Source organism: Lissotriton vulgaris, chromosome 7 (genome assembly GCF_964263255.1).
Source record: "Lissotriton vulgaris chromosome 7, aLisVul1.2, whole genome shotgun sequence".
Lineage (NCBI taxonomy): Eukaryota > Metazoa > Chordata > Amphibia > Caudata > Salamandridae > Lissotriton > Lissotriton vulgaris.
Genome location: NC_141695.1, coordinates 701,152,582 through 701,177,610, shown reverse-complemented (window position 1 = coordinate 701,177,610; position 25,029 = coordinate 701,152,582). Strand labels below are relative to the sequence as shown.

At 48.9% G+C, this 25,029-nt stretch overlaps 1 protein-coding gene across 2 annotated transcripts in view; it reads right to left on the bottom strand.

The window, feature by feature from the left end:
- Window positions 1–25,029, bottom strand: part of HELZ (helicase with zinc finger) — a 1,742,088-nt gene that overhangs the window by 786,418 nt on the left and 930,641 nt on the right. For both annotated transcript variants that reach the window (XM_086930935.1, XM_086930936.1), the window contains exon 19: window positions 623–768. In XM_086930935.1, the coding sequence (XP_086787061.1) occupies window positions 623–768 (146 nt within the window). The remainder of the gene's footprint in view (window positions 1–622; window positions 769–25,029) is intronic.

Below are 25,029 nucleotides of genomic sequence, written 5' to 3'. Positions count from 1 at the left end.
CTTTCTAACTGCGGAGGTAGCCCAATCTTGGATCTTTCTTTTAACTTGGTGTCTCCTAGCTGCACTTTCAGGTGCTCAAATATTCCCCATGGCCCTCTTTAGTTTTACCAATGTTTCCAGATCTATTTTGCCGACATCCTTTGCCCTCAAAGATTTGTTTCTCTGTCAGTGTGCGCACCAGTCCGTCCTGTTTTTTTAGCTGGCTAGGTTCGGAGCAATCATTCTCACGCCCAATTTTTTGGGCTATATTTCTCTGAAGCACCATTAGATGCGTGGCGAGTGTGGGGAAAACCTTTGTGTATGGGGATTGATTGCCTCCCATTGCCCCCGTATTTTGAGAGTTGCAAGTTTAGGCAAGCCCTCAATTGGGGTTCCAGTTACTTATCCATAACAATTCTTAACACTAACCTATTAATAAACCTGGTATTAACAGGAGCTTGATTTAAATACCAACGAATCTTTTTATGACTGTTTTAGTATTTCTTTTCTTTCCAAATGGCATTGACCGGTCAAACTAGATTTACAAGTAACAAACATACCAAAACATAATTTTACATTACTTTGGCTTGCTGACACCAGGCAAAAACAAAAAGGTGATGCATTGGAAAAGGATCACACCTACTTGATGATTGCTTCATGGGAGCGATAGTTTTCACACAAAAGAATTCTACATGGAAACTCTGTAGGGTAGTGCTCATACAGTCGGTCAAGTAACGAGACATGAAGATTTCGCTCTCTTGCAAATTCACTGTAGACAAAGGGACTGAGCTGAAATGCACATACAAATGAACCTTGTTAGTAAAAATACAAAACAATGTACTTCACATTGCATGTCTACAGGACTTTCAGTTTAATCACGGCTCCTACATATGCGACTCAATTAGAAAAAGCACTATAAACGGGTAATGCGGAAATAATGCACAATTTAGAAATAACTTTACATGGAAGACAATGCATCCAATGAATGCGGATACTGTTAAAAAAAGCAATGCATTATAATAAAATTAGATGATAAGAAACAGACCTACCCAGAATCTCGCAAAATGGTGAAACGAGGAGCTAGAATTGCAGCCATCTCCTTGACCACATCTAAAGGCCATCCATCTTCAAGGAAAAAGTATTACCTGCAATTGTTGTTAAGGATGGACACACTGCCAGCAAATTCCTTCAGGTAGGTAGGTAGGTGAGTTTGATGGTGAAAGCAGTTTTCCCTACAATGTTTATAAATCATGCAGTTCTATAGCACAACAGTGCTTTAACCAATCAACTAGCCACAAGTAAACACATTTTAAGCATCAAAATAGATACAGCCACTTTAAGGGAGAGCAGAGAAAGATGAATCACAGAATGCAATGAGGAAACCCTAAACCCAGTTTTGATCATTTGTTAAATACTATGCTTCCTGGTCTCAGGAAGATACCCATGATGCAGAAACAAAGTTACCTTTATGATGAATCCATTACTCTTTGTGTGCAAGTTCTTTCACAGTAATCAACTTGTGGGTTTTCCTGCTACTGAGTGAAGGGGTTGCAATTTGTTTCAATACCTATTTAATGCAGAATTTCTGTGTGCCGGTACTACAGATGCATGCATAAGTATTATGCAGCTCACCACCAACCCTGCATGTGTAGGTGCCCTTGCGAGTTCCCTTTATTTTTTTAGAAAGAAGCAAGTATATGTTTTCTGACTAATGACAGCTGCAGTGAGAGTGCACTGATAATGGGAACAAACATACATAGTAAGAGTAGCTGAGTTACATTAAAGTACATTTACCAAACTCAAAGTTTCTTGCTCATCCAGATTCTCTACTTATAGGAAGGTTCTACAGAAGTCGAGGAGGTAAATGAAGGAATATGGCAATTTAGTACACACCAATATGTAGCAGAGAACCTCATGACCAAACCATTTGTTACTCTGAGAGGATGCCTCAAGAACGTAGTGATATCATTATATGGATCGAATAGCCACACAGCCACTCTGCGTAAGTTGCTGACAGGAATAGGCCTTTGGAGAGGGTCCTCTTTACCTCTCGCAAATTTCCTTGGGCTACAGACTGTGGCAGAAGTGGTACTGAAAGGAGGAGGAATGGCAGCAGAAGGGCACAGCCCTTCACTATTTAATTCGCTCAAGCTTCTTTGGCTATTTGGGTCCACTGGTCGACGTAAAGGGAAATCCTTTCTCCAACTGGCAAGAAGATGGGCTTCTAAGACAATGCCAAGGAAGGTGTTGTCCATAAAGACATCTAAGTGACTTTCCGGAAAAAGACCCGGAGCAAGGAGACATAGCAGCTGAATTTGTGCCACAGATGGATACTGCAGCTGCATTGTTGGCAAGAGAGGTCTGCCACAGACCAAGATTGTTCACCTGGAAAACCAGAAACCAGCAGACAGTTCACCACTTAGTCCATACTGGAGGACGCCATGTGGTCCATAAAGGGAAGACTCACATAACACCAAAGACCGAGTTGGACAAAACATTAGGGGGCCCATATTTGGTTTCCAATGTTTTTGAATCCTGGGCTTAAAAGAGGACTTCTTCCACAATTCCTGGGCTCCCAGAGACCATGAGACTTTACAGCAAGGTCTGATCTTGGTGGGGGAGAAGTTGCAGCCACCAAGATGTAAACACCCACATTTTCCAGGGGAGATGGGTGGACCTATGGTCTGCATCTTCAATGCCTTCGCCTGCCATCCATGTTTCAGATGACTGAAAAAGAAGATCATATGTGACGGAAGGTAATCCATCAAATTGTGGTATTTTTGGTGCTAAATAAATGTCAAATGGAAAAGTTACTTACCTTCGGTAACAATGTATCTGGTAGAGACATAGTCTAGTCACAGATTCCTTAACTTAGAATTTCCCCAGGTGTGAAACTGGATCCGGAAAACTTTCTGCAGCAGCACTGCAGCAGCACCTCTGCGCGCCAGAAGGCGGCGGTGCCCGGCTCTTTCCCGACGTCATCCATGGACATGACGTCAGCGGAGCCATATATGCCCCTCCCGGGAGCGCTGACATCAGTTTTCGCCCCAGAAACTTTTGCGCGTCAGAACGCGGAGCCACACCCAAAAAACTGTGAGAATATGGGAACAGTGAGCAAAAATGATTAAAAGTTAGAAAGAAATTGACAGGTGAGACAGAGCAGCGCTCTGAAAAGCAACCCTGCAAGAGCAATAGCTAAGTCAATGTTAGGGGAGACACAGATGTGGTAAAACAGCCTGACAGAGGAAGAAGTCTGCATCCAGAAGTAAAACCGTGAAGGAGAACAAGTCCGGAACACAAGATTTAAGGATAGCTCCCCACAAGACGTCACCAGAAAGATGTTGCAACCCTACAAAGACCCCTAAATGTATAGAGCCAATAGATCTGAAACAAAAGGCAGCAGATTGGCAAAAAACACAAGGCAGTGGAAAAAGGGGGGTCGGGTGGGGAGGAAAAAATTTGAATAGATGTCACACCCTACAATCCAGGCCGAGGACTGGAAAGAACACATGACCTATGAACATACCGCCTAATCTTGAGAATTGGCGGAATGGAACACGGAAACAGAACGAAGCAGTCTGTGTTGGAGAGAAGAGAGAATGCCCAGCAAAGGGCAAGCCACCTAAAGGGAGGCAAGTGCAGAAAGCCCCAACCTGAAAAGGTCCTCGCAGAATGGAGAGGACGGGCGGGCGTTATGGAATATGCGGCTAGACTATGTCTCTACAAGACACATCGTTACTGAAGGTAAGTAACTCATCCGCAGATTTCTTAACTTAGAATAGATACCAAAGCCATACCCATGGAGGAGGCGGGTCTGCGATGGAACCCCACCAGGTTCCGGAGAGAACTCAGTCGTCCAGAAGGTGACTAAAACAGGACAGTCAACCAGGGGACGAACCGTAGGGAGGACAGTATTGTTAGCGCAGTAAACTACCCGACCATGAAGCTATAAAGAGAGCGGAAAACAATGGGAGGCAAAGGCACTAGAAGCTGTCAGGAACAGCGCAAAATAACTCCTTTGTGTATACAAGGTTCGTAAAAGGAAAACACAGACCCAGAATGCCTGTGGAGAAGTTAAAGTCCATAACTTGGAAAAAGAAGATGGACCATGGAAAAATGCACTTTGAAACCTACCCCTGCAAGGCAGCTGGAGCAGCAGTGGCAAGAGGCTGACCCTTACCCAGCAAACGTCAGCATGTAGAAGAACCCATGCTGAAGTAAAAAGGGGGGGGGGGATACTAGTTCGCAAGAAGCAGAGCTGAACCGAGGGTTTGAGAGATCTGCTGAATGCAGCGTCCCGACTGCAGCAAAGCCTCAAGAGACGGCAATTGGTATGACAGTCATCACACACCGGCCCAATATGTACAACAGCGTAAAGGAACCCTGTTGAAACCTGTACTACTAAGACACAAGAGACAGTATTGGCCGGATCCCAATCTACGGCCAGAAGACATTAGAAATACGAAATACGAAAGCACAAAACATAGCGGTACTTAAACGGTTTGTCACAACATGCGAAAAAGCAGATGACCAGTAGTCAAGCGGCAAAAAACAAGAGCGAAGAATGTAAGGCACTCAAGCATACCGGAAGGTACCTAAACATACCATGTGGACACTGGAACCACACGAAAGAAGCACACACCTCATATAGACCACTATGAACAGTTCAGGTGCGAACAGCAGCAAAAAGGGTTATGGCCCAAAAAAGGGCACCAATAAAGCCGGGCACCACATAAGAGCCAGTGGCACAAGAAGAACGGGCCAGAGACCATGGACACCACATGAAGGAACAGCCTGCACGGATCTGCAGGGCAAGAACACAGACCAGACACCGAGCAGGAAGAAGAATGCTGAAAAAGGAAGCGGAACACAACAAGAGTCTAGGGTACACTAAAATTACCCGTAGACACTCGGAAACTGGATAGGACAACACCTAGGGCAATAACGATGACCCCCTGCAACCTAGAAGCACTATACACAATAGTGGAAATAGTGAGGACAAATGGAAATGTCCTGGACCCCAAGAGGCGAGTATTGTAAACAAAACACGCCCCTTCAGAGTGCACTGTGTGAATGAAAGGTAAGGCGTGTAAACTCTTGTACGGAAATAGCAGGGAATATGGAGAAATGGCCAGAAGGAGGCCACAATTACACACAGCAGAGAACACCTGATAAACCACTGCTTTGGAGGACAAACCAAGAAAGGGCAGCACGTCCAAATCTGTATTGATAAAAAACAATAATAATCAGGCCGCAGAGTGGCAAATAGGGTGTCAGTTGGGAAAATACTTGTGACAACAAGGTGTTGTACCAGGCCTGGAGGATAGACACGGCAGGGAACGGAACCCATGCTAGGCTCGGATGCAGTGCAGATAGACCAACCCAGACAGGCAAAAGAGCAACGCTACACAAGGAGCATTGTAGAAACAGACAAGTGACTCCCAGAAGGATGCCCGCAGGAAAAACTCCATAGTAGCGTGCAAAGGCAGAACCCAATGCCAGCAAGTACCCCACATTGGGTACGGCTAGGGGTGTCCTCGTGGGCTAAGCACACAGTCAGAGGACTGAAACCAAGAGAATCAGACAAACAGCTGTACTGAACGAACACAGAGATGGCTAACCAGCCATGAATACTAACCAGGCACTATAACAAATCCGTGCAGAGGTTGGCCCCGTACAATAAGGCACCAAAATTCACTGCAGCCCGGACAAGAGACGGGAGACCGCCGTGTGGCGGTCAAAAAGATCCACCCAATTGAACGACATATCTCTGAGGTCATCCCGAATATGATCTGGGAAGCAACTGTCACGCAGCCAAGCAGGGTGGCATAAAGCCACAGTGTGAGCAAGAATCCATAAAATAGAGTCAGTTGCATCAAGGGAAGACCTAAAGGAGAATTGTGCCATTCCCCTGCCATGCAGCACAAGACGAAGCAATTGTGACGAGGCCCTTCTGGAACAAAAGGGAGAAGGTTCTCAACTGAGTCCCAAAAAGCTGAGGATGCACGTGCAAAAACACAGGCCGTATTTAATGCCCGGATGCATGCGCTGGCAGAGGCGAAAATCCGGCGACCATAATCGTCCAGCCACCTAGACTCCCTGGTGGGAGGTAACAATGACAACGTGGGTGTAGACTAAATTAAAAGGCGCCTGAACAACTAGATCCTAAGCTGTTGGGTGGAGAGAAAGGCAAAGAAGATCACCTGGAGCAGGTGGGTGCCTACGAGCAATAGCCTGATCAACAGGCTCACCTGAAGAGGGTCTTGACCAAGTGCCACGCAGGATGTCAAATAAAGAGCCCTCGAAGGGCAGAAACAGCTCTACCTCGATAGGCTCCAAGTGGAGCAGATCAATTAAAGGATCGGAAAGTAGAGGTACTACAGGAGGCTGAAAGAGTACAGCAGCCGCTCCATGAATAGCACTGGCGAAGGGGCACTAGATTCAGTCGCCATCCGTGTAGGTGACAACAAACCGTCGGTAGGAGACAGTTGAAGACTAATCCAGCCACTAGACATTATGAGTGGAGGAGCCAGAGACTGACCCAAAGGCCAGGCAACATTGGGTACTTTAACCACAGACCCTTGATCTGGGTAGTCCAGGGAAGCATCATGTTGTAAAGGAGGAGGCGTAATCGCTAGTACCGGTGCCCGACTAACGTCGCGGAGGAGACCTATCGCCGCCAGTCGGGAGGAGCAACAACCTCAACCAAGGGAAAAGGAATCGATGTCTGTACCAGCTTCGATTGACACCGCGTTGGAGTCGCCTGGATGTCGACGACCTCCACAGAGGTCTCGACCGGGACGCCGTCCGACATCGATCCCAATGTAAACTGCCTGGAGGAAGCACGAGGTGCCGGGCCAGGCATAGAGCCTGGGGTAGTAGCCGGTGCCGACTCCGTCGTCGCAGGTAGCCGCTGTGGGCTGTGCTCTGGGCCTTGGCTCGTCAGTGTCGTGTCTGCTCCGGAATCGGAGTCAACGCACACAGTCGGTGCCAGGGAAATGTTCACAGACGAGGACCCGGCATGAGTGCCTGCTAGCTCTATGGGACCCGAAGGCCCACCAGGGAGAGGGGGCGACTCAAAGCAAGCCTGGAGGCCCTTAGAATAAGCCTCCATTTGGGCATGCATTGCTCCAGAAAGGGAGGGTACGGTGGATACGGCTGCAGTGCGCCCTTACCTGGCGCAGCGCAAGAGGAATGGGCGGAAGCAGCAGGGACATCGGAGGAAGACCTCCGCAGGCGACGTCTGTACTTACGCTTACCTGTTTTCACATGGCGGTCGCGGGAGTGACCTCAAGAACGAGCCTGATCCAGAGAGGAAGAGAGGCGACAGGAGGGAGCTGGACGGACATCTGTGCAGCCAGCACTTTTGTACGGCACTCCCACGAGGACTTGGGCTTCATCCGCTGACAGGCGTTGCACTCTGTTGAGTTGTGGTGTACGCTAAGGCACCACTTACAGATGAGGTGCGGGTCAGTGCCAGACATCTGACGCACGCAGGCTTCACAAACTTTAAAGCCGGAAGGCATAGCATACTGTTCACACAACACAAAGGGTGTCGAGAAGGCCCAAAAACCAGGCCAAGGAACTGCTGGTTTTCGAGGATCCGCGCTTGGATGCGGAAAAGAAGTAAACTGACGTCAGCGCGCCGGGAGAGCATATATAGCTCCGCTGAAGTCATATCCGTGGAGGTGCTGCTGTGGAAAGTTTTCCAGATCCAGTTTGACACTTGGGAATAATCTAAGTTAAGGAATCTGTGGCTAGACGTCTCTGTCAGATATAGCTTGTAATTACAAGGATGGGGTAAAATGTTAAACACACACTTTTGCTTAGAAACACATACTGAAATTTGTTGGAAAATAGAGATCTCAATTCAGTCCCAGTACATTTTTCAAATTAAAGCTACAAAAGACTACTTTTTCAGATTTGCATGTACTTAAATGTTACAAGAAACTACCACTATTACTTTCACAAATTATAAAATCTAGATTACTTGAATTACAAACGTCTATGGCGAATCTGGTCAGAGATCTTTGCTTACCCCTAGTTGGGAGGAGGTGAAAAGAAGACTATGGCGACAACAGGAACCTGATATTTTTTGCCTCTAGTGAAATATTTTCTAAATTTACAGAACTGAAGGGACACAGCAACCCTTACATAGGAAAGGGTATGTAAAGTGATGAGAATGACTGTCAAACTTTTGGCTTTCGTCAGTGTTGGGTAGTTCATTGCTGGGGATGAGAGGTGAATTGACGGTGCAGATGACAATCATTTGGGCATCAATGAGCCAGTTAATGATATTTTTTTTCCCATTTTATCAAGGGCAACTCAAGATATGGGAACACTGACCATTTGAATCTACTAGCATGCTTCTTAGGAGCCACAATACTCAACTCTTTCTTCTATGCTGCTTAAAGCCGACCAGAAGTCTGATCCTAAAGATCATGGTCAGAGAGGATCTTAGTCACTGTGGTGATTTTTGACTTTGACACCAGACATCAACATTGCCATCTTTTCCTACAATATCACAAAGGTTAGGCACCACTTACTGCCCTTCAGTATTTTTGTTAAGTAATTTAGGCAAATACTGCATTTCTCCTGCAAGGTGTAAAGGTGTTCTGGATGTAACTTTTCTTCCCACAATATTTACAGGTCTTAAAGAAAGAATTCATTGCAGAAGCCTCAACTCTACTCAGCTTCAGGTGGGAAAAAAGCTCACCAAGCAAACAAATTGAAGGGAAAGAAGTACTGCCATCACCAACTGGAAATAACAAATACTGTTTTAAATAGTCTACAAATTATATTCTAAATTCGGATTTGATATTACACTAAGAACACATGACAGGTTCTTTGATTAGAGCAGACCATCTTGCAAACAGTGTGTCTGGCCACACACCAGAATTGGCTGTGCTGTATTTAAATGGGGACAGACTAAATCATGCACCTCGAAATGGAGGTTTGAGGCCCTGAAAGATAGGATACTCAAGGAAATGAATGTCACATAATTGTCAATATTTTTAGTTGAATTACGCCTCGATGAAAGATACCCGCATAGTAAGGGACACCTTATAGGTACACATTTGTGGCATATGTAAAGCAACCTAATATGAGGTGAGAACAGTGTTGAGAAATGTAACTAGTGATCTTGATAGGCAAATAGGCCAGCCTGACAGAGAGTCTTGAAACACTGATACAGGCTAGGGCAAGACACTGAACACAAAAACAACATCTGTAAAATGGACTATAAAGTGGCATGTCTCATTCCTTTCAGCCATGTCCTACTAATACACAAAATCCTGTTTGGGGTGGTGCTAGCACCTCCCAAGGCAGGAAACCCTTTGTCCAAGCCTCCCTCGCTGGAAGGACTCTAGGCAGCAGGAGGTCAGACTTGTGTCTGGGGTGGCAGCATCCATTTTGTGATGCTGAGGCTCGAGTTAACTTTAACAGGGGTTCACAGTTACATACATCTTGTGTCCCTCTAAAAGGGTGGAATCCTACCCCCGTCGCTAGAATTGGCGAGGGGGTAGTATTCCAATTCGTATGACACCTTACTCGACATGTTTTGATAATGCTATGCCAAAGTTAGCAATAACCGCAAGGTTATAATGCACTTAAGAGTATATGGTATAGCGTTATCATGGAAACAGCTAAAGGACTTGGTTCCGAAAGCTGCAGACAGGCTCAGCTCATGCTAGAGCACCATCTCACATAATTCCAAGCACTCTGCCTCCAGGATTGTTAAGGCCTGCCATAGGAGCGACTTATAGGAGTATATGTGCCCAGGTTAGGGTTAAATATAGGTATACTATAAGGAAAGGGTGATTACACCACCTTGCCCCAGCTGGTTGATCAGCCAGTTGTGTCAGATTTGGATGGCCAGCCAGGGGTGGCATAATACATGCATAATACATGCTGCAGCCCCTGGTAGGCCCTGGGTTCACTTATGCCCTGGGTACCTATGGTACACTGTACAAGGACTTGCAAGAGTGACCCAATACCAATTGGTAAATGCACCTAAAGTACATGGATGTCAATTTAGAGAGAGTTCAGCTAGGCTGTGGGTCTGATTAGCAGGCCCATAGCCAGGGAAAGTCATAAACCAGTGAAGCAAAAAGCAAAAATCTGGGGTGACCATAGGATTGCAAACCCTACTCTCCTACAGGGGGGGGAAAGAATACCAAGGTCTGAGGAAGTATTCAGACCACTGGCATCAACCAACTTGTCTCTTCAGTCCGTCTCTTCTAGCTGGTCTGCCAGAGGGTCCACAGATACCCTCCAAGTCCTCATCACCCTCCACTGGCTGCCACTCGTAAAAAGGAACAGAAGGGATGAACAGCGGGACAAAATGACCCTCCACCGCCGGTACCAGCATTGGTCGACGCCGGGCCGAATCCGTGTTAAAGCCGAGGGGGAGGCCAGGGTTGATGCCGGCCAGGGACACAAGCGGCATCGGAGGCGGCAGAGGCGGCGTCAGAGGAATCAGCATCGGAGGAGGCGTCTATAGGTCAACCGACGCCGATCCAGATCTAGGCGTGGATCCAAGGGGGCCACGCGGAGTCGGGCCGGAGTTACCAGCAAAGAATCTGTGGGGCCCGAAGGTGCGCCAGCAGGGTTGGGCTGCCCAATGATGGAGTGAAAGCTTTACAAAATGCACAAAGCTGGACAGGGGAAGCTCCTGCTCCCAGAAAGGGAGGTAAGATAGGAGCCATACCAGCAGGCTCCGCGGGCGGAGCCTGAGGACGATGACCTTCCGCATCGCGGCGGCCGATGGAGGGGGAGATTGCGAAGAGCGACGGATCTTCTTCGCCTTCTTCTTGTGCTTTGACTTCCCTGAAGACGAAGACTTCGAAGATGAATGATGGTGGTAGTTCCCCGACCTCCCTCTCGACCGGGACCAAGAGATGCGCAGAGCTGTCTGCCGGGCTTCCAGAAGCTTTCGAGACCGCTCCCGCAATGACTTCAGGTTCTTGGGCCGACAATCGGAGCAAGACTTCGAGTCATGGTCGCACTCTAGGCACCAGAGCCACATGAGGTGGGGGTCTGTGACCGACATCAATTTGTGACAGGAGTCACAAAGTTTGAGGCCGGTATGTCGATGCAACATCCCTAAGTGCACCACGGAATCGAACAACTCGAAAAAGACGTTGACAAAAGTCGAAAAAACGTTAGTCAAAAAGTAACTAGGGGTACCACTCTCTCTGGATCTGCGCTGGTTGGCGCGGAAAAAGAAAGAACTGAGGTCAGCACACAGGGGAGGCGTCTAGGTAGATACTGCGAAGTCATTTCGTCGATCACTATGCCAACGGCAAACGTGGAGTCAACCAACGCCACCTAAATGTGGGCTGGGGTACTGCTGAAGAAAAAATCTCCGTATCCAGTCTGACGCCTGGGGTAGTTCTAAGGTAAGGAATGTATAACTAATAGTCTCTTTCAGATTGTTAATTATAGATTCCTTACCTTAGAATAGATACCCAGGAAATACCAACCCCAGAAGAGGGTCTGCAAACCAAGATTTCACCAGAAAATCTTGGAGGACAGAACAGGCAAAATAGTTGTCCCTTTCGGACTTGGCTGTCAAGGCAGTAATGTCTGGTGAACATGTGCAAAGATGCCCACGTTGCTGCCTGGCAGATGTAAAAGAAGTGGGACTCAGCATGACAATGCAGTAGTTTATGCCACAACTCTAGTGGGGGCTCCTTTTTCGCTAAAGCGTACAGATTTAATACAAGGGTGTGAGAAAGTGCCCTCTTTCTTGCATGGTATGCCCCCACTTTTTGCTGAATTGCTAATGTATTTTGACAGTGTGCCTTGGGCACCTGCCAATCAAGTACCCAGGGACTGTGTTCCTTCCCTAAAACTGCATTAGAGCCTAACGCCAATTGGCATCTCTGGCCACATGTCAGGCCCTGGTAAATTGTATCCTAGGTACCCAGGGCATTGTGTCCAGAGTAGGCCCTTAAGGGCTGCATCACTTATTGTGCCACCTTTAGAGGCCCTGTGCCATGGCGCACACACACTGCCTTGGCAGGCTGCATGTCTTGGTGCATAACAAAACAAAGAGTCGACATGGCACACATCCCTGTGTGCCATGCCCACAAAACACTGCCCTGGCATACATCAGTCACCCTTATAGCTGGGTGCCCTATGCCAGTGGTGAGGGTACAGGTGCATGAGCCCTCTACCCCTACAGTACCCAGGTCCATTGCTGGCCACTGTAAGTGCAGGGCTGCGATTAAGAGTATATCATGCAGTGAGGTTGTCATTATGAACTCCACAGCACCATAATGGCTACACTGAAGACTGAAAAGTGTGGTATCAAACTTCTCAGCACATTAAACTCACAGTGATGCCAGTGTATGATTTAATGTAAAATGCATGACCAACCAACTCCAACTGACATGACTGAGTGGCTGTAGAGGCTGCCATCCCCAGACAGGTTTCTGGCAAACCGCCTTTGTGAGCCTTTCCAGACCACTTGCTGTACTCAGAACTGGTCCTCACTGGTTCTACCCCCCACTTTGGGCGGGAGACCCAGCAGGAAAAACAAAGTGAGGAAGAGATGTGCCCACCTCTGCCAACTCCACCCCTAGGGTGGGGAAAGCGTGGTGACGCACAACTTCGAGTCCCCGACATCTTGAGGAAGGGGGATCCAGCCAACCAGGGACAGGCTCCGGCCCCCCTCTCACTGGAGAGGGGCAGAATAGGGGGTGTACCCACCCCAGGTAAGGGACCCATTGGTACTTGCCCTTACCTACCTGTAAACGCCCCTAAATCTAGTAATATGGGGCACCCTGAACCTTCCTTCCTCAGATCCCGATTCCAAAACTACAAGAAGAACAAGAAGAAAGAAGACCTGCTGTGCAGCTGCTAACAAGAGAACGACACCAACTGGCTTGGCCCCAGCCCTACCGGACTGTCAACCCTCGAATCTGCTCCTGCTAAACCCAGGCGTCTCCTGTGGTCAACAACCTCAAAAACCGTGGAGGACCTAACTGCCTTGCTCAACTAAAGACTGGGACTCCCACTAGCAGTGGTTCTGCTCAAACATCTACAGCTCCTTATGCAAACTAGGAAGCGCAAATCCAGCACACACTGCACCCGCCGAGCCCGGCCCATGACAGAGTGAACAAAGAACCCGAGGACATCCCCACAGCCGACTGTGACCAAGAATCCAGCACACAAGGACTCCCCTCGACGCTCCTGACAACGTCTGCTGCCTCAACACCAGGGACCCCCCCAATAGCGACCAGCAGAGGGTAAGATTTCCCGACGCCTAAAGACACCCACTGCACCCAGCACCCCACAGCCCCCTGTGCCCAACTCCTGGGTGTCTACCCAACTTACAGCTCCCCGACTTACACCTCGAAGTGGTGGTTGCACCTGAAGAATCACCGTCCCTGAGCTTGCAGCCTTCGTTCGTCACGCAGCTTTCCCATTGAAATCCATTGGGCGCCCGGCGGCCCAAAAGCACCCTGCACCCAGCCGCCCCAGTATCTCTGGGAGTGCACTAACTGTTCTGTTCGACTTCCCCACTTGCCCTGAGCAAATGGCCAGGAGCTCCGATCCCACAGCCGTGTGGCCTGCCTGCTAGCAGCCACCAACCGAAGGCCCTCTACCCGCCATAGGCTAACATTGGGCCAACTCTCTCTGCACCCGGCTGCCCCTGTGCCGCTGAGGGTGTAACTATAGTACCAACTTGAACCTGGGAGACCCTGGAGTATTACCCCAGAACCGTAACTCTGCCAGACGAGTACTTACCTGAAAGCCGATAACTTACATTTTCTCCATAGGGTAACATGGACTGGTTTTCACTTGGAAATTCTTCTGTTGAGTTTTGAAACTTTGAAATATTCACGAAAAATCATCAAATAAACGAAAACGAAATTATTCACCTGTCACCAGGAGAGATCCCAGTGCTGGATCTTACTAACCAGCACTGACCAGAAAAAGTGATAATAACTGATTTTCCGATAAAATTATTTTCCTCCATAGGATAACATTGCCTGGTTTTCACCAGAAATTCTTTTAAGTGTCGATTTTTGCAACATACAAATATTCCTTAAAAATCGCCTGTTTAACAAAAACGATTTCCTTCAACTGTTTTCAGGAGATGCATCAGGGCTGAATCCAAGATCCAGCCCTGACTAAGAAAAACGTTTGTAAAGTAAATGATGTTGCAGTTTGCTTACAATTCCCGTTGAGCTCAATGTTATAACTGTGTTAAGTTTGTGTTGCATATTGCATCCAAAAGTCTATTGCTCATTGAAAGTATTCAACTGTGGCATCTCATTCTCAAAAAGTATTTTTATACCACCCTGTGGTTCTAAAATAAAATAACAAGTATATTTTTTTATACAAAACAACTGACCTGGAGTTGAGTGTGTGAGACCATTTGCTGACTGAGTGTGTACATCAAATGCTTTACACTGTCCTCTGACACTGCCTTACTGCTCGACCAAGCTACCATTTTAGAGAGTAAGGTTATATCTAACTTTAGCCTCTGCGAAACCTCTGGAGACTGCTGGACTCTATGCACACTGTACCTTACTTTGATGCATTATATGCAGAACCACTTTCTTACAAAGGGACAACCCATCTTGAGATGGTACGCTTTTGGACAGACCAACCTTTCTTGGTACCCACATAGCCAATAAAGAGTTGATCATCCACCTGGAAATCTTTTTTGCAGTCAAGGTAGAAGGATAGCACAAGCTTTGGGTCCAGGTGGTGGAGTCTCTCCTCCTCCTTGGAAGGGTGTAGAGGTGGGAAAAAGGTGAGCAAAGTGACAGTTTGTCCTATGTGAAATTGTGTAACCAATTTAAGAAGGAACAAGGGTCTCGTCTTAAGCACCACTCTGTCAGGATGCACAGAGAAGAAAGGTGGACTTAGAGGACAGAGTGTGGAGCTCACTTACCCTGCGAGCAGAGGTGATGGCAACCAGAAAAGCAGTTTTCAGGGTGAGAACCCTTAGAGGACATTGTGAAGAAGCTCGAAGGGAGCACACATAAGAGAAGTTAAAAAGCGATTCAAGTTCTACTGGAGCATTATGAAAGGAGATGGAGGAAAGAGATGACTAATGCCCTCAAAGAATTGGTTTACAATCTGGGACTTGAACAAGGAGGGCTGATCTGGTAGCCAAAGGAAAGCAGTAATAGCTTTAAGATAGCATTTCAGAGTGCCCAGAGCAGCGCCCTGCTGGTCCAAAGAAAGGATGAAAAAGAGAACCTCAGAAAGAAGGGCAGATAGGGGATCCACAGCCTTTGATGTGCACCATGCCACAAACTTATTCCATCGACAGGCGTATACCGTCTTTGTGGAGGGACACATGGCTGCCAAGATGACATAACTTACTTTAGGCGGAAGGTCAAAAGCTGTCAAATGTCACTGCTAAATCTCCACACAAGGAGGTGGGGGCTGGACAGGTTCGGGGGAGGGCCGTCCCCTGTTGCTGCAACAGAAGATCTTCTCGAAGGGGCCTGCTGACCGGAGGATCGATGGCCATGCTCAGGAGCTCGGGATACCAGACTCTCAGTGCCTAGTTCGGAGCCACAAGAATGACTTTGGCCCCGTTGCGCTTGAATTTCTTCAGCACTCTGGGCAGAAGTGGTGCAAGCGGAAAGGCGTACAGGAGGCCGCAGTTCCACTAGCGACGAAGAGAATCACCGTACGAGTGCCGTAAATCTGCTGACATTGCATATTCTCTTCAGTGGTGAACAGATGTAACCAAGGCTCTTCCACCGCTAAAAGAGACCTTGCACCACCTTCATCTGCCCTGGAATTCAGAGAACCTGCCAGGTGTTGAACCACCAGGGTCATGCCCTGATGTTCCTGCAATGTCCTAAGGCGAAGACCCTCTTGACATGGGGTCCACGACTTCACCCAGCCCTGTTTATTGCAGTACCACATGGTGATGGTGTTGTCTGAACACCTGCACTACTTTCCCTTGGAGGGAGGGAAGGATTGCCTTCAGTGACAGGCGGATCACCTGGAGCTCCAAAAGGTTGATATTGAGCCCGGACTCTGCTGGAGACCAGACTCCTCTGATCTCCACCTCTCCCAGATGGCTTCCCCAATCAAGGAGCAATGCATCAGTCACCACTCTTAGTTCTGGTTGGGGAAGGGAGAGGGATCAGCCTCTGACCCAATCCTGGTCCGTTAGCCACCACTGCAGTTGTTGAGCAGTTCCCTCCGAGATCTGGACGTAGTCGGAAAGATTCCCCCGATGCTGCGCCCACAGGAACTTCAGGTCCCACTGCAGAGCCGGCATATGCCACCTGGCATGATCCACCAGCAGGATGCAGAAGGCCAGCAGCCACAGGGTCATTCTCACCGAAAGCCAGGATAGAGACTGAAACATTGGTATCATAGCCCGAATATCCCAAATTGGCTGCTCGGGAGGATAGACCCTAAACGAACTGTATCCAGAACAGCTTCGATGAAAAGGAGCTTTTGAGAGGGAATCAGGAGTGACTTTGGCACATTGATAGTGAACCCCAGTGAGTGCAGGAGCTCCGCCATAGTCTGGAGGTGGAAGAGAACAGACTGGGGCGAGCCCGCCTTCAACACCAGTCATTGAGATAGGGGGAAGACTGGAACCCCTCATCTACGACCATCGCAATCACTTTTGTGAACACCCAAGGGCCACTGGTAAGGCCGAAAAGGGAGCACGGTGAGCTGAAAATGTTTTTAGCAGACTGTGAACCGTAGATATCATCTGTGGGCTGGCAGGATGGGAATATGGAAATAGGCGTCCTGCAAGTCCAACACCACCATCCAGTCTCCAGGGTTGAGGGTAGACTAGACCTGAGCCAAAGTAAGCATTTTCAAATTCTCCTTTCAGAGGAAGCGGTTGACGGCCCTGAAGTCTAGAATAGGATGCAGGCCATTGTCCTTCTAGGGCACCAGAAAGTAGTGGGAATAGCAACCATGAACATGGATGGCCCTGAAGGGTCGGACTAAGGATTTGGAGGCTACTGCAGGGGGAAAAAGGGTGGACTGACCCACCTTCTAGCTCCCATACCCGGGAGATCGCTGAGTCCCACGTCTGCAGCCACACAGTGGCTAGGCAGCTTGCGTGAACTGGTAGCTAGACTGGGCCGGACGTAGTGGGGATAAATGAGAAGACTCAACAAGGCCCAAGGTTATGGCTGTAGCCTGAGAATCCTTACAGCGCTCCACAGGGGAGTCTGCTTTGACGTCAAAAAGACGATGGCCATCGAAGAGCATGTCTAGAAAAGTTAACTGGACACATCCCCCGAAAAGCCAGACGTCTTCAACCAGGCGTAGCACCTAAGGGCTGATGTGGCAATCGTTCTGCCTAGTGAGTCAGTGGTATCCAGTCCACATTAATTTGTAAATTTAGCTTCATCTCTCCCATCTGCCACTGCTTGGGAGAGAACGGCCAAGGCCTTCTCCGGGCACTGAGGCAGCACTTGCGCAACCGTATCCCAGATAGTATGGGAGTATCGGCCTAAGAGCCACGCGATATTCACAGACAGCAGTGCCAAGCTGGAGGCAGAGAACAGGCACTTCCCAAGATGATCCAGCTTCTTGGATTGCCTGTCTGGAGGAGCAGATGGGAATGCACCCTTGAAAGAAGAGGCTTGGACCACCAATCTGGGGAAGGGTGTTGGGTGAGGAAAACCGGGTAGCCCAGAACTGGGAGGTGGCTGCTGGCAATTGTCCTTTCCAGAGGATCCCCAGTGTTGGGCTTGGACTAGGTGCCCAGAAGGACGTCAGTGAGGGCTTCGTTGAAGGTCAGAGGAGTTTAGAGGAAACTGACATGCACTTGAACCCAAACAGCGGATTCTAGCGCTGTCACAGGGCTCCGTGGATTCTTTGCCGCCATTACCGGCCATACAGGGACACGCCCACTTCCGTGAGGCCACGCCCCCCACCAACAGTATAAACAGAACGTGCTGAGCACTAGCACGAACTGACAATCTTACCTGCTCCTGAGGCGGAAGCCGGGAGACCTCCTGTCATCCTTTTTTAAAAACTGTCTAAACTACTTGTGTGTTTTTTTAAATTTGACACGTTCTCCCCTGAGCACTGCACGAAACTGACATTCACTTGAACCCAAACAGCGGATTCTAGCGCTGTCACAGGGCTCCGTGGATTCTTTGCCGCCATTACCGGCCATACAGGGACACGCCCACTTCCGTGAGGCCACGCCCCCCGCCAACAGTTCCCCTTACAAATCATGTGCATTTCCAGGACGTGCAGCGGACGAGCGCAGCGATGGCGCGCCAAAGGCGCGCCTAAGGCAAGCCCGTCTGCGCCAGTACAAGCCAGGAGCCAGGCACGAGGACTGAGAAGAGGTCAACTTACTCAAGGGATGCCCTACTCCACCTCAACAGGCCTGTCCCACCGCCATGCTCCCAGGTACTGAAAGGAGATTCCTGTCTCACTCATTGTCCGCACTGCTCCTTTAAATACACCCCCTCTACGAACAACCACCCCACCCAGACGACCATAAACATGGCACTGATCAATTGCAGATCACTGCCCAAACACGCCCTCAAAATAAACTTGCTCATTGAGGACCTCAACTTAGAAATTCTGTTTCTCACAGAAACTTGGCTTACGCCTGACTCAGACGCCAACATAGTTCAAGCCCTTCCCCCCGGATTCTGTATCCAACACCTAAACCGTCCCAAGGGCAGAGGAGGAGGTATTGCCGTCATCTTTAAGGAATCACTCCCGTGCAGATTCCTTGATAGCCCTCTGTCGGACTGTGAAAACGTTTACTTCACCATACAAATCTCCCCTTGCACTTCTCTCTCCGGATTCCTTATCTACCGCCCTCCTGGTACCATGGGGCAATTCCATGAATCTCTCTTGGAATGCTCCTTGGCCACGTCCAGCACACGTCCTAACTTCCTAATTTTAGGAGACTTTAACGTCCACATAGAAGATAGCAACGACAAACTAGCTACAGAACTGATCCAAGATCTGGCAGTTCATCAACTTCACCTACAGAATTCCCTCCCCACTCACAACCAGGGGCACCTGCTCGATCCCATCTTTTGCAACTTCCCTGACCTCGTGGCTGGGTCACCTATCCCTTTGCCATGGTCTGACAACCTGCTCATCCCCTTTAGCTGGCGTATTCAGTCCAATCCGCCTCAAATCCAAGCGCCTGGCAGACCTTCCAGTCCCTGGGCGAAACTAGACTATGACAAATGGAATCAAGCTCTTGAGGACACTAGCCCAATTCTCAGTTCGAACCCTTATTTAGCAGACATTGAATTCTCATCCTGGGTCACTAAGTCTCTAGATATAGCTCTCCCCAAAAAACCTCATCGGAAACCAAGGAAAAAAGCTGCATCGCCATGGTTTACCCAGGAGATACGCCTCCTAAAGAAAATTTGTAAGAGAGCAGAAAGAGTATGGAGGAAAGACTTCGATCCCAACAGTAAAATTAATTATAGATTGACGATTCTCAACTATAAAAAGGCTTTAAAAAACACGCAAATCTCCTTCTTCAATGAAAAAATCAGCGAGGCAGCTAGTTCGTCGAGAGAGACGTTTCTCATCGCGAAAAAACTTCTAAAAACGCCTATACCCCCAGCTGCACACAAACCTTCGAACGAACACTGTAACGAGTTAGCCACTTTTTCGACTCAAAAATACAAAACATTCTTCTACAACTTCCGTCCCTTCCCCCTGCGGATCCATCCCTCCCTCTCTCTCTACAGCGCCCGAACAGAGACACTGAGTTAAGTAAGTTTCATCCAATTAACGAGGAAACCCTTGGTCCCATTCTACAATCTCTCAAAAGCGGATCTCCGCACGACCCAGCTCCAGTGAGACACATGAAACAGGTCGCCCCTATCATCTTAGCACCAATGACCAACCTACTAAACGCCTCCATCGAATCCGGAACGGTTTCCACAAGCTGGAAGAAGGCGGTGGTGAAAGCCCTTATTAAAAAAAAAAACCTTGACCCGGACAACCTGGCTAACTTTAGGCCGATATCTCTCCTCCCTGGCATTGGCAAGTTGGCTGAAAAATACATCAATTCCCAGCTTTCTAAATACCTGGAGTCCAACGAGCTGCTTAAAACATCCCAGACCGGTTTCCGTCCGGGCCAGGGCACAGAAACGGCGATGGTAGCGGTCGTCGAAGAAGCCAGGAAGATCATCGCCGCAGGAGGATCAGTGGCAGTGATCCTCCTGGACCTCAGCGCAGCATTTGACACCGTCAACCATAGCATCCTGGCCCAGCGACTGGAAAACCTCGGCATTAATGGGACCGCCCTCGACTGGCTCAATTCCTTCCTCCACAACCGCTCCTTTCAGGTGGCAGAGGGAGACTGCATCTCCAGGGAAACCCCGATACGTTGCGGAGTGCCGCAGGGCTCTTCATTGAGCCCTACACTCTTCAACTTATACATGGCACCCCTGGAACAAATTGTCGTCCCGTATGGCATTAAACTCCTGACCTACGCGGACGACACACAGTTGGTCGTCTCCCTCAGCCAGTCAGATCACCCCACCATTGATCTGTACTCCTGCCTGGGGGATATAGTCAGCTGGATGAACGACTCCCACTTAAAGCTCAATGGGGACAAAACTGAGCTAATGGTATTGAGCAACCAGTCCCACTTCCGCCCGGAGTCGCTATGGCCTCCCAGCATGGGCCCCCCTCCAACCCCCAAATCTGATATTAAAAGCTTGGGGATCTGGCTTGACCATAATCTAACCCTCAATACCCAGGCCAGAAAAACTGCGGGTACATGCTTTGGTCTACTACGCTCCATCCGCAAGATCCTCCCCTTGCTCCCTTTTCAGTCAAAAAAACTGCTTATACAGGGTCTTATACTGTCGAGACTTGACTACGGCAATGCCTTATACCTCGGTTCACGAAAAAAAAGTCATCTCAAGGTTACAGGTGGTGCAAAACGCGGCCGCCCGAATCCTCACGGGCACAAAAAATCGTTGTTCCGCCAAACCTGCAATCAGAGAACTCCATTGGCTTCCGGTGGAGCAAAGGGTGCAGTTTAAGGCCATGTGCCTAACTCACAGAATCCTTCATGGAAAAGCCCCTCCCGTTCTCAAAGATCTCGTGACGCCCTATATCACAAACAGAACCCTCCGCTCCTCCAACGCTCATCTCACCCAAATACCCAGGATCAAGAGAACACGCTCTGGGGGTCGACGGTTCTCCTATCAGGCGTCCAGGATTTGGAATACTCTCCCACCGGACCTTCGTGCCCAACCTAATCTCTTGTCATTTCGCAAATCCTTGAAGACATGGCTGTTCCCCTGACCTCTCCCTGCCTCCGCCTGACTCGACCACAGGATTTCAGTCAGCGCTAGGACGCTCACGGGCAGCCATGCGCTCTACAAATCCCATTCCAATTCCAATTCCAGGAGGTTGCCACAGGCTGAAGTACCTCTTTTGTCAGGAGATTAGTCCTGACTGCCACTGAAGGGAGCTTCAGAACCAAGGCCTCTGCTGCTCTTCACACCAATCCTAGCATAGGACGCTCTCTCCACCATAGTCAAGGTAGGGGGAGAAAGCATGCCAAGGTCTGGAGAAATGTCCAGACCACTGGCGTCACCCAGGTCCTCTCTCCAGTCCAGCTCTTCAAGCTGATCTGCTAAAGGTTCAAGCAACCCCTCCTAATCCTCATCACCACCTTCTGGCACAATAGGGAACACCAGGGATGAACAGGGGAATAAAAGTACCCTCCGGTGTTGGATTAAACGTTGACCGACATCAATCCGGCTCCATCTCGCGGTATGGATGGGGATGGTGTTGGCTGGGGGCGTCTTCGTAAGGGAAGGTTGGTTAAGATTGACAAGCGTCGATCCGGATCCAGGCCTGGATCTGTGGGGGCCCTCCGGCACTGGGGCCAGAGCTAATGGCATCGAAGGCCCAGGGCCCCCAACCGGCTCTGCAGGGCCATAAGACGCACCAGCGGAGTCAGGCAGCCCAAAGATATGGTGAAAGGCTTACTGCAAATGTATGAAGTTGGGCAGGGGATGCCCCAGCTCCCGGAAATGAGGGGAGGCGTGGAGTCATCCCTGAAGGAGGCACCGGAGACAGAGTCTTAGAGTGACGACACACTGGGTCCCGAGTCGTGTCAGTCGACTGATGGGGAGAAGGCGAAGAGCGCCTGTGCTTCTACGCCTTCTTCTTGTGCTTCAACTTACCAGAGGAGTGCGAAGACTTTGAATGGGACGAGGTGTGGTAGCTCCGCGAGCGGTCTCGGGCCTTCCTCTCGAACGAGACCTGGAGTGACCCGGCGGCGACCGCTGGGCCTCCAGGAGATTTCATGACAGCTCCTGCCGAGACTTTGGATTAATGGCCCGGCAGTCGGAGATCGACTTCAGGCCGTGGTCGCGCTGAAGACACCAAAGGTACACGAGGTGTGAGTCCGTCACAGACATCAGCCTATGACAGGCCTCGCAAGGCTTGAACCTGGTCCACGGTGGGACATTCCTCATGCACCAGAGTCGAAGACTCAAAAAAAGTCGACAAAATGTCAAAACGTTTAGTCAAAAAGTGACTAAAGGGGCATCTCTCTCCAGATCTTCACTAGGCTGGCGCAGAAAAAGAAAGAACTGACGTCACTGCGCAGGGGCGTTGTCTAAGTAGACACCACAATGTCATCCAGGGGACCACGACGCTGACGACTGAGTCGACCGACTCCACCTACCAACGCGCAGGGGTACTGCTAAGAAAAAATTCACTGGATCCAGTCTGACGCCTGGAGGTAATTCTAAGGTAAGGAATCTATAACTAACTGTCTCTTTTAAATGTAACAGGAATAACAACCAGTCCCAGCTTCTGATGTCGGCACCCGCTCTATAACTCCTTTGATCCAGAGAGCTTGACCTTCCTATAACGTACAGTCAAGTGGTCCTTCGGGAGGAATTGTGGTGTAGGAGGCATTTCAGTAAGGAGTGACTGGAAAGGGCAAGAGTAACTATTTAGCATAAACCAAAGTACCCACTGGTTTAATGAGATGCACCTACCCTTGGAGAAGTAAAATATGATACAGCCTCCTACCAGGTGATCATGTGCTGCCGAGGGCAACCTAAAATGGTTAGGAGACGGCTACCGGAGGAAGAGCAGGCGACAAGGGAGTATGCTGCTGGCAGCTGGATATCAGGCCTCTGCCTTGAACTTCTCGTTGTTGAGGCAAGGTGTGACATTGCCTCTGCTGGTATCCCTTCCGAAAGCCACGTAAGGGGTAAAACTGCTGGGAAAACAGTACCACAGGCCGAGAGAAAAGAAAAAAAATAAGCACTTTGGCATTGCTCTCTTTAAAGTGCTCCAGAGATTAGGCCATCTTATCTCTGAATAGATCTGTGCCATCAAATGGCTTGTCCATGAGAGACTGTTGGATCCCACTCCAAAAAATGGTAAAGCAAATCCCAGCATGGCGCGGAAGCACAGCACCACTGCTGACAGCCCTACCCAAACAGTCAGTGGTGTCCAGATGCGAGCAGATGAAGTACTTCGCTGCATCCTTCCCATTCTGAATGAGGTGTTGGAGGTTGCTCCTGATATCATCAGGGTTGGCTGGTAAAATGTACACCAACAAGTCCCATAATGCATGGAAGTATTTACCCAGGAGGCAGCTTGTCTTTACCAACCTGAAAGCACAGCTGATTGAGAATATTCTTTTAGCAAATGTCTCAATGAGCTTCGATACTCTGTCTGGTGGGGTAATAGGAAACACATTTGGGTTGAGACGACATGTAGAGGCCAACACCACTAGGCACTCTGGGGTGGGTGCAGAAAGGTGGGGTTCCCGGAGCAGATCTATGTTGCCTTGCAATATGCCCGTTTACTGGAGGGAAAGATCCAGCCTTTGTCCAGCAGTGTGTCTGTGAGGGTTTCAATAAAAGGCAGAAGAGGTTCCTGCGCAGTCTGTCCTAGATGGAGGACTTCTTTGTTTGCACTTCAGTGGTAGGCAACGTGAAGTCTAATACCTCTGCTGCTCTCCTCATACATCCTGAAGCCATCGAGCTCCTGATCTTGAAACTGTGCGATTGCACACTTGTAAGGAATCTCTATCTCGACTATCCAAGTGGACTCCCGAACTAATACGATCCCTATCAGCTGGCTAACCGCCCCTTGTGGCCCCGAGCTATCGTGCCCGCTTCTGATCCAACTTGCAGTAATGCGATTTAGGCATAGTGCAATTGTAAATTCATAAAGACAACAATGAAATATTATGTTGTCCTGAGGATGATGCCCAGTATCTAGTGGTGGCATCGAAACGTCATTGACACCAAAAAACGCCATATGCAATATGACTATGCAATATTGTAATGTGCAATGGTGTATAAGAAAATGATCTTAGTCTGTTAAAACTTTCAAATAGGAGTGTACAGACGAATTTCACTTTGCCCTTTGGCCATTCTGTGCTTCGTTTTGTTGTCTCACTGTTTCGTGGGTCACGGCTGTGCCCACTTGTCATTGAATGTTTCAAACAATTTAATTTTGTATATATTTGCAAAATAAATTCTTGTCCGGCTGGACAAAAGACATACTACCTATTTAGAGTATGGTTATTGTATATAAGTGATGCTTCCTCTGAAAATAGGGACCATTGTTTTCTATAACATGATACTGCCCAAGGTCCCTATACTATACCTTTTGGGTTCCCTTGTTTTTTGTAACAGCTCTCCTCATACAAGGCAAATGAGGCAGACTCTTCAATAACCAAAATCGGTAAAGGCAAGTAGGGGTCTGTGTCGGTAAAAGTGATTAGGTTCTCCTCTTCATACAATTTTACTGTCAACATCATCTGGACCGGATGTCTCGGAATATGAGTGAGAAAGATGGTGAAGTGGATGCAACATCGATAGAGGTCGCTTTGGGTGGGCTTCAGAGTCTGAGAGGACTAACAGCTCCCCCTGTAGGACCAGTGCTGGCATCAATGTGCAGGATTGAGGTGTGGGTTGGGGCACTGTAAGGGATGAAGGGCTTGGCATAGTGCCGGAGGTCGGGGCGACCTCAGAGCAAGGTTGAGTACTACAGCACGTGTCAGGGATGAATCCACCAGTGGTAGACTGACTGAAAGCACCT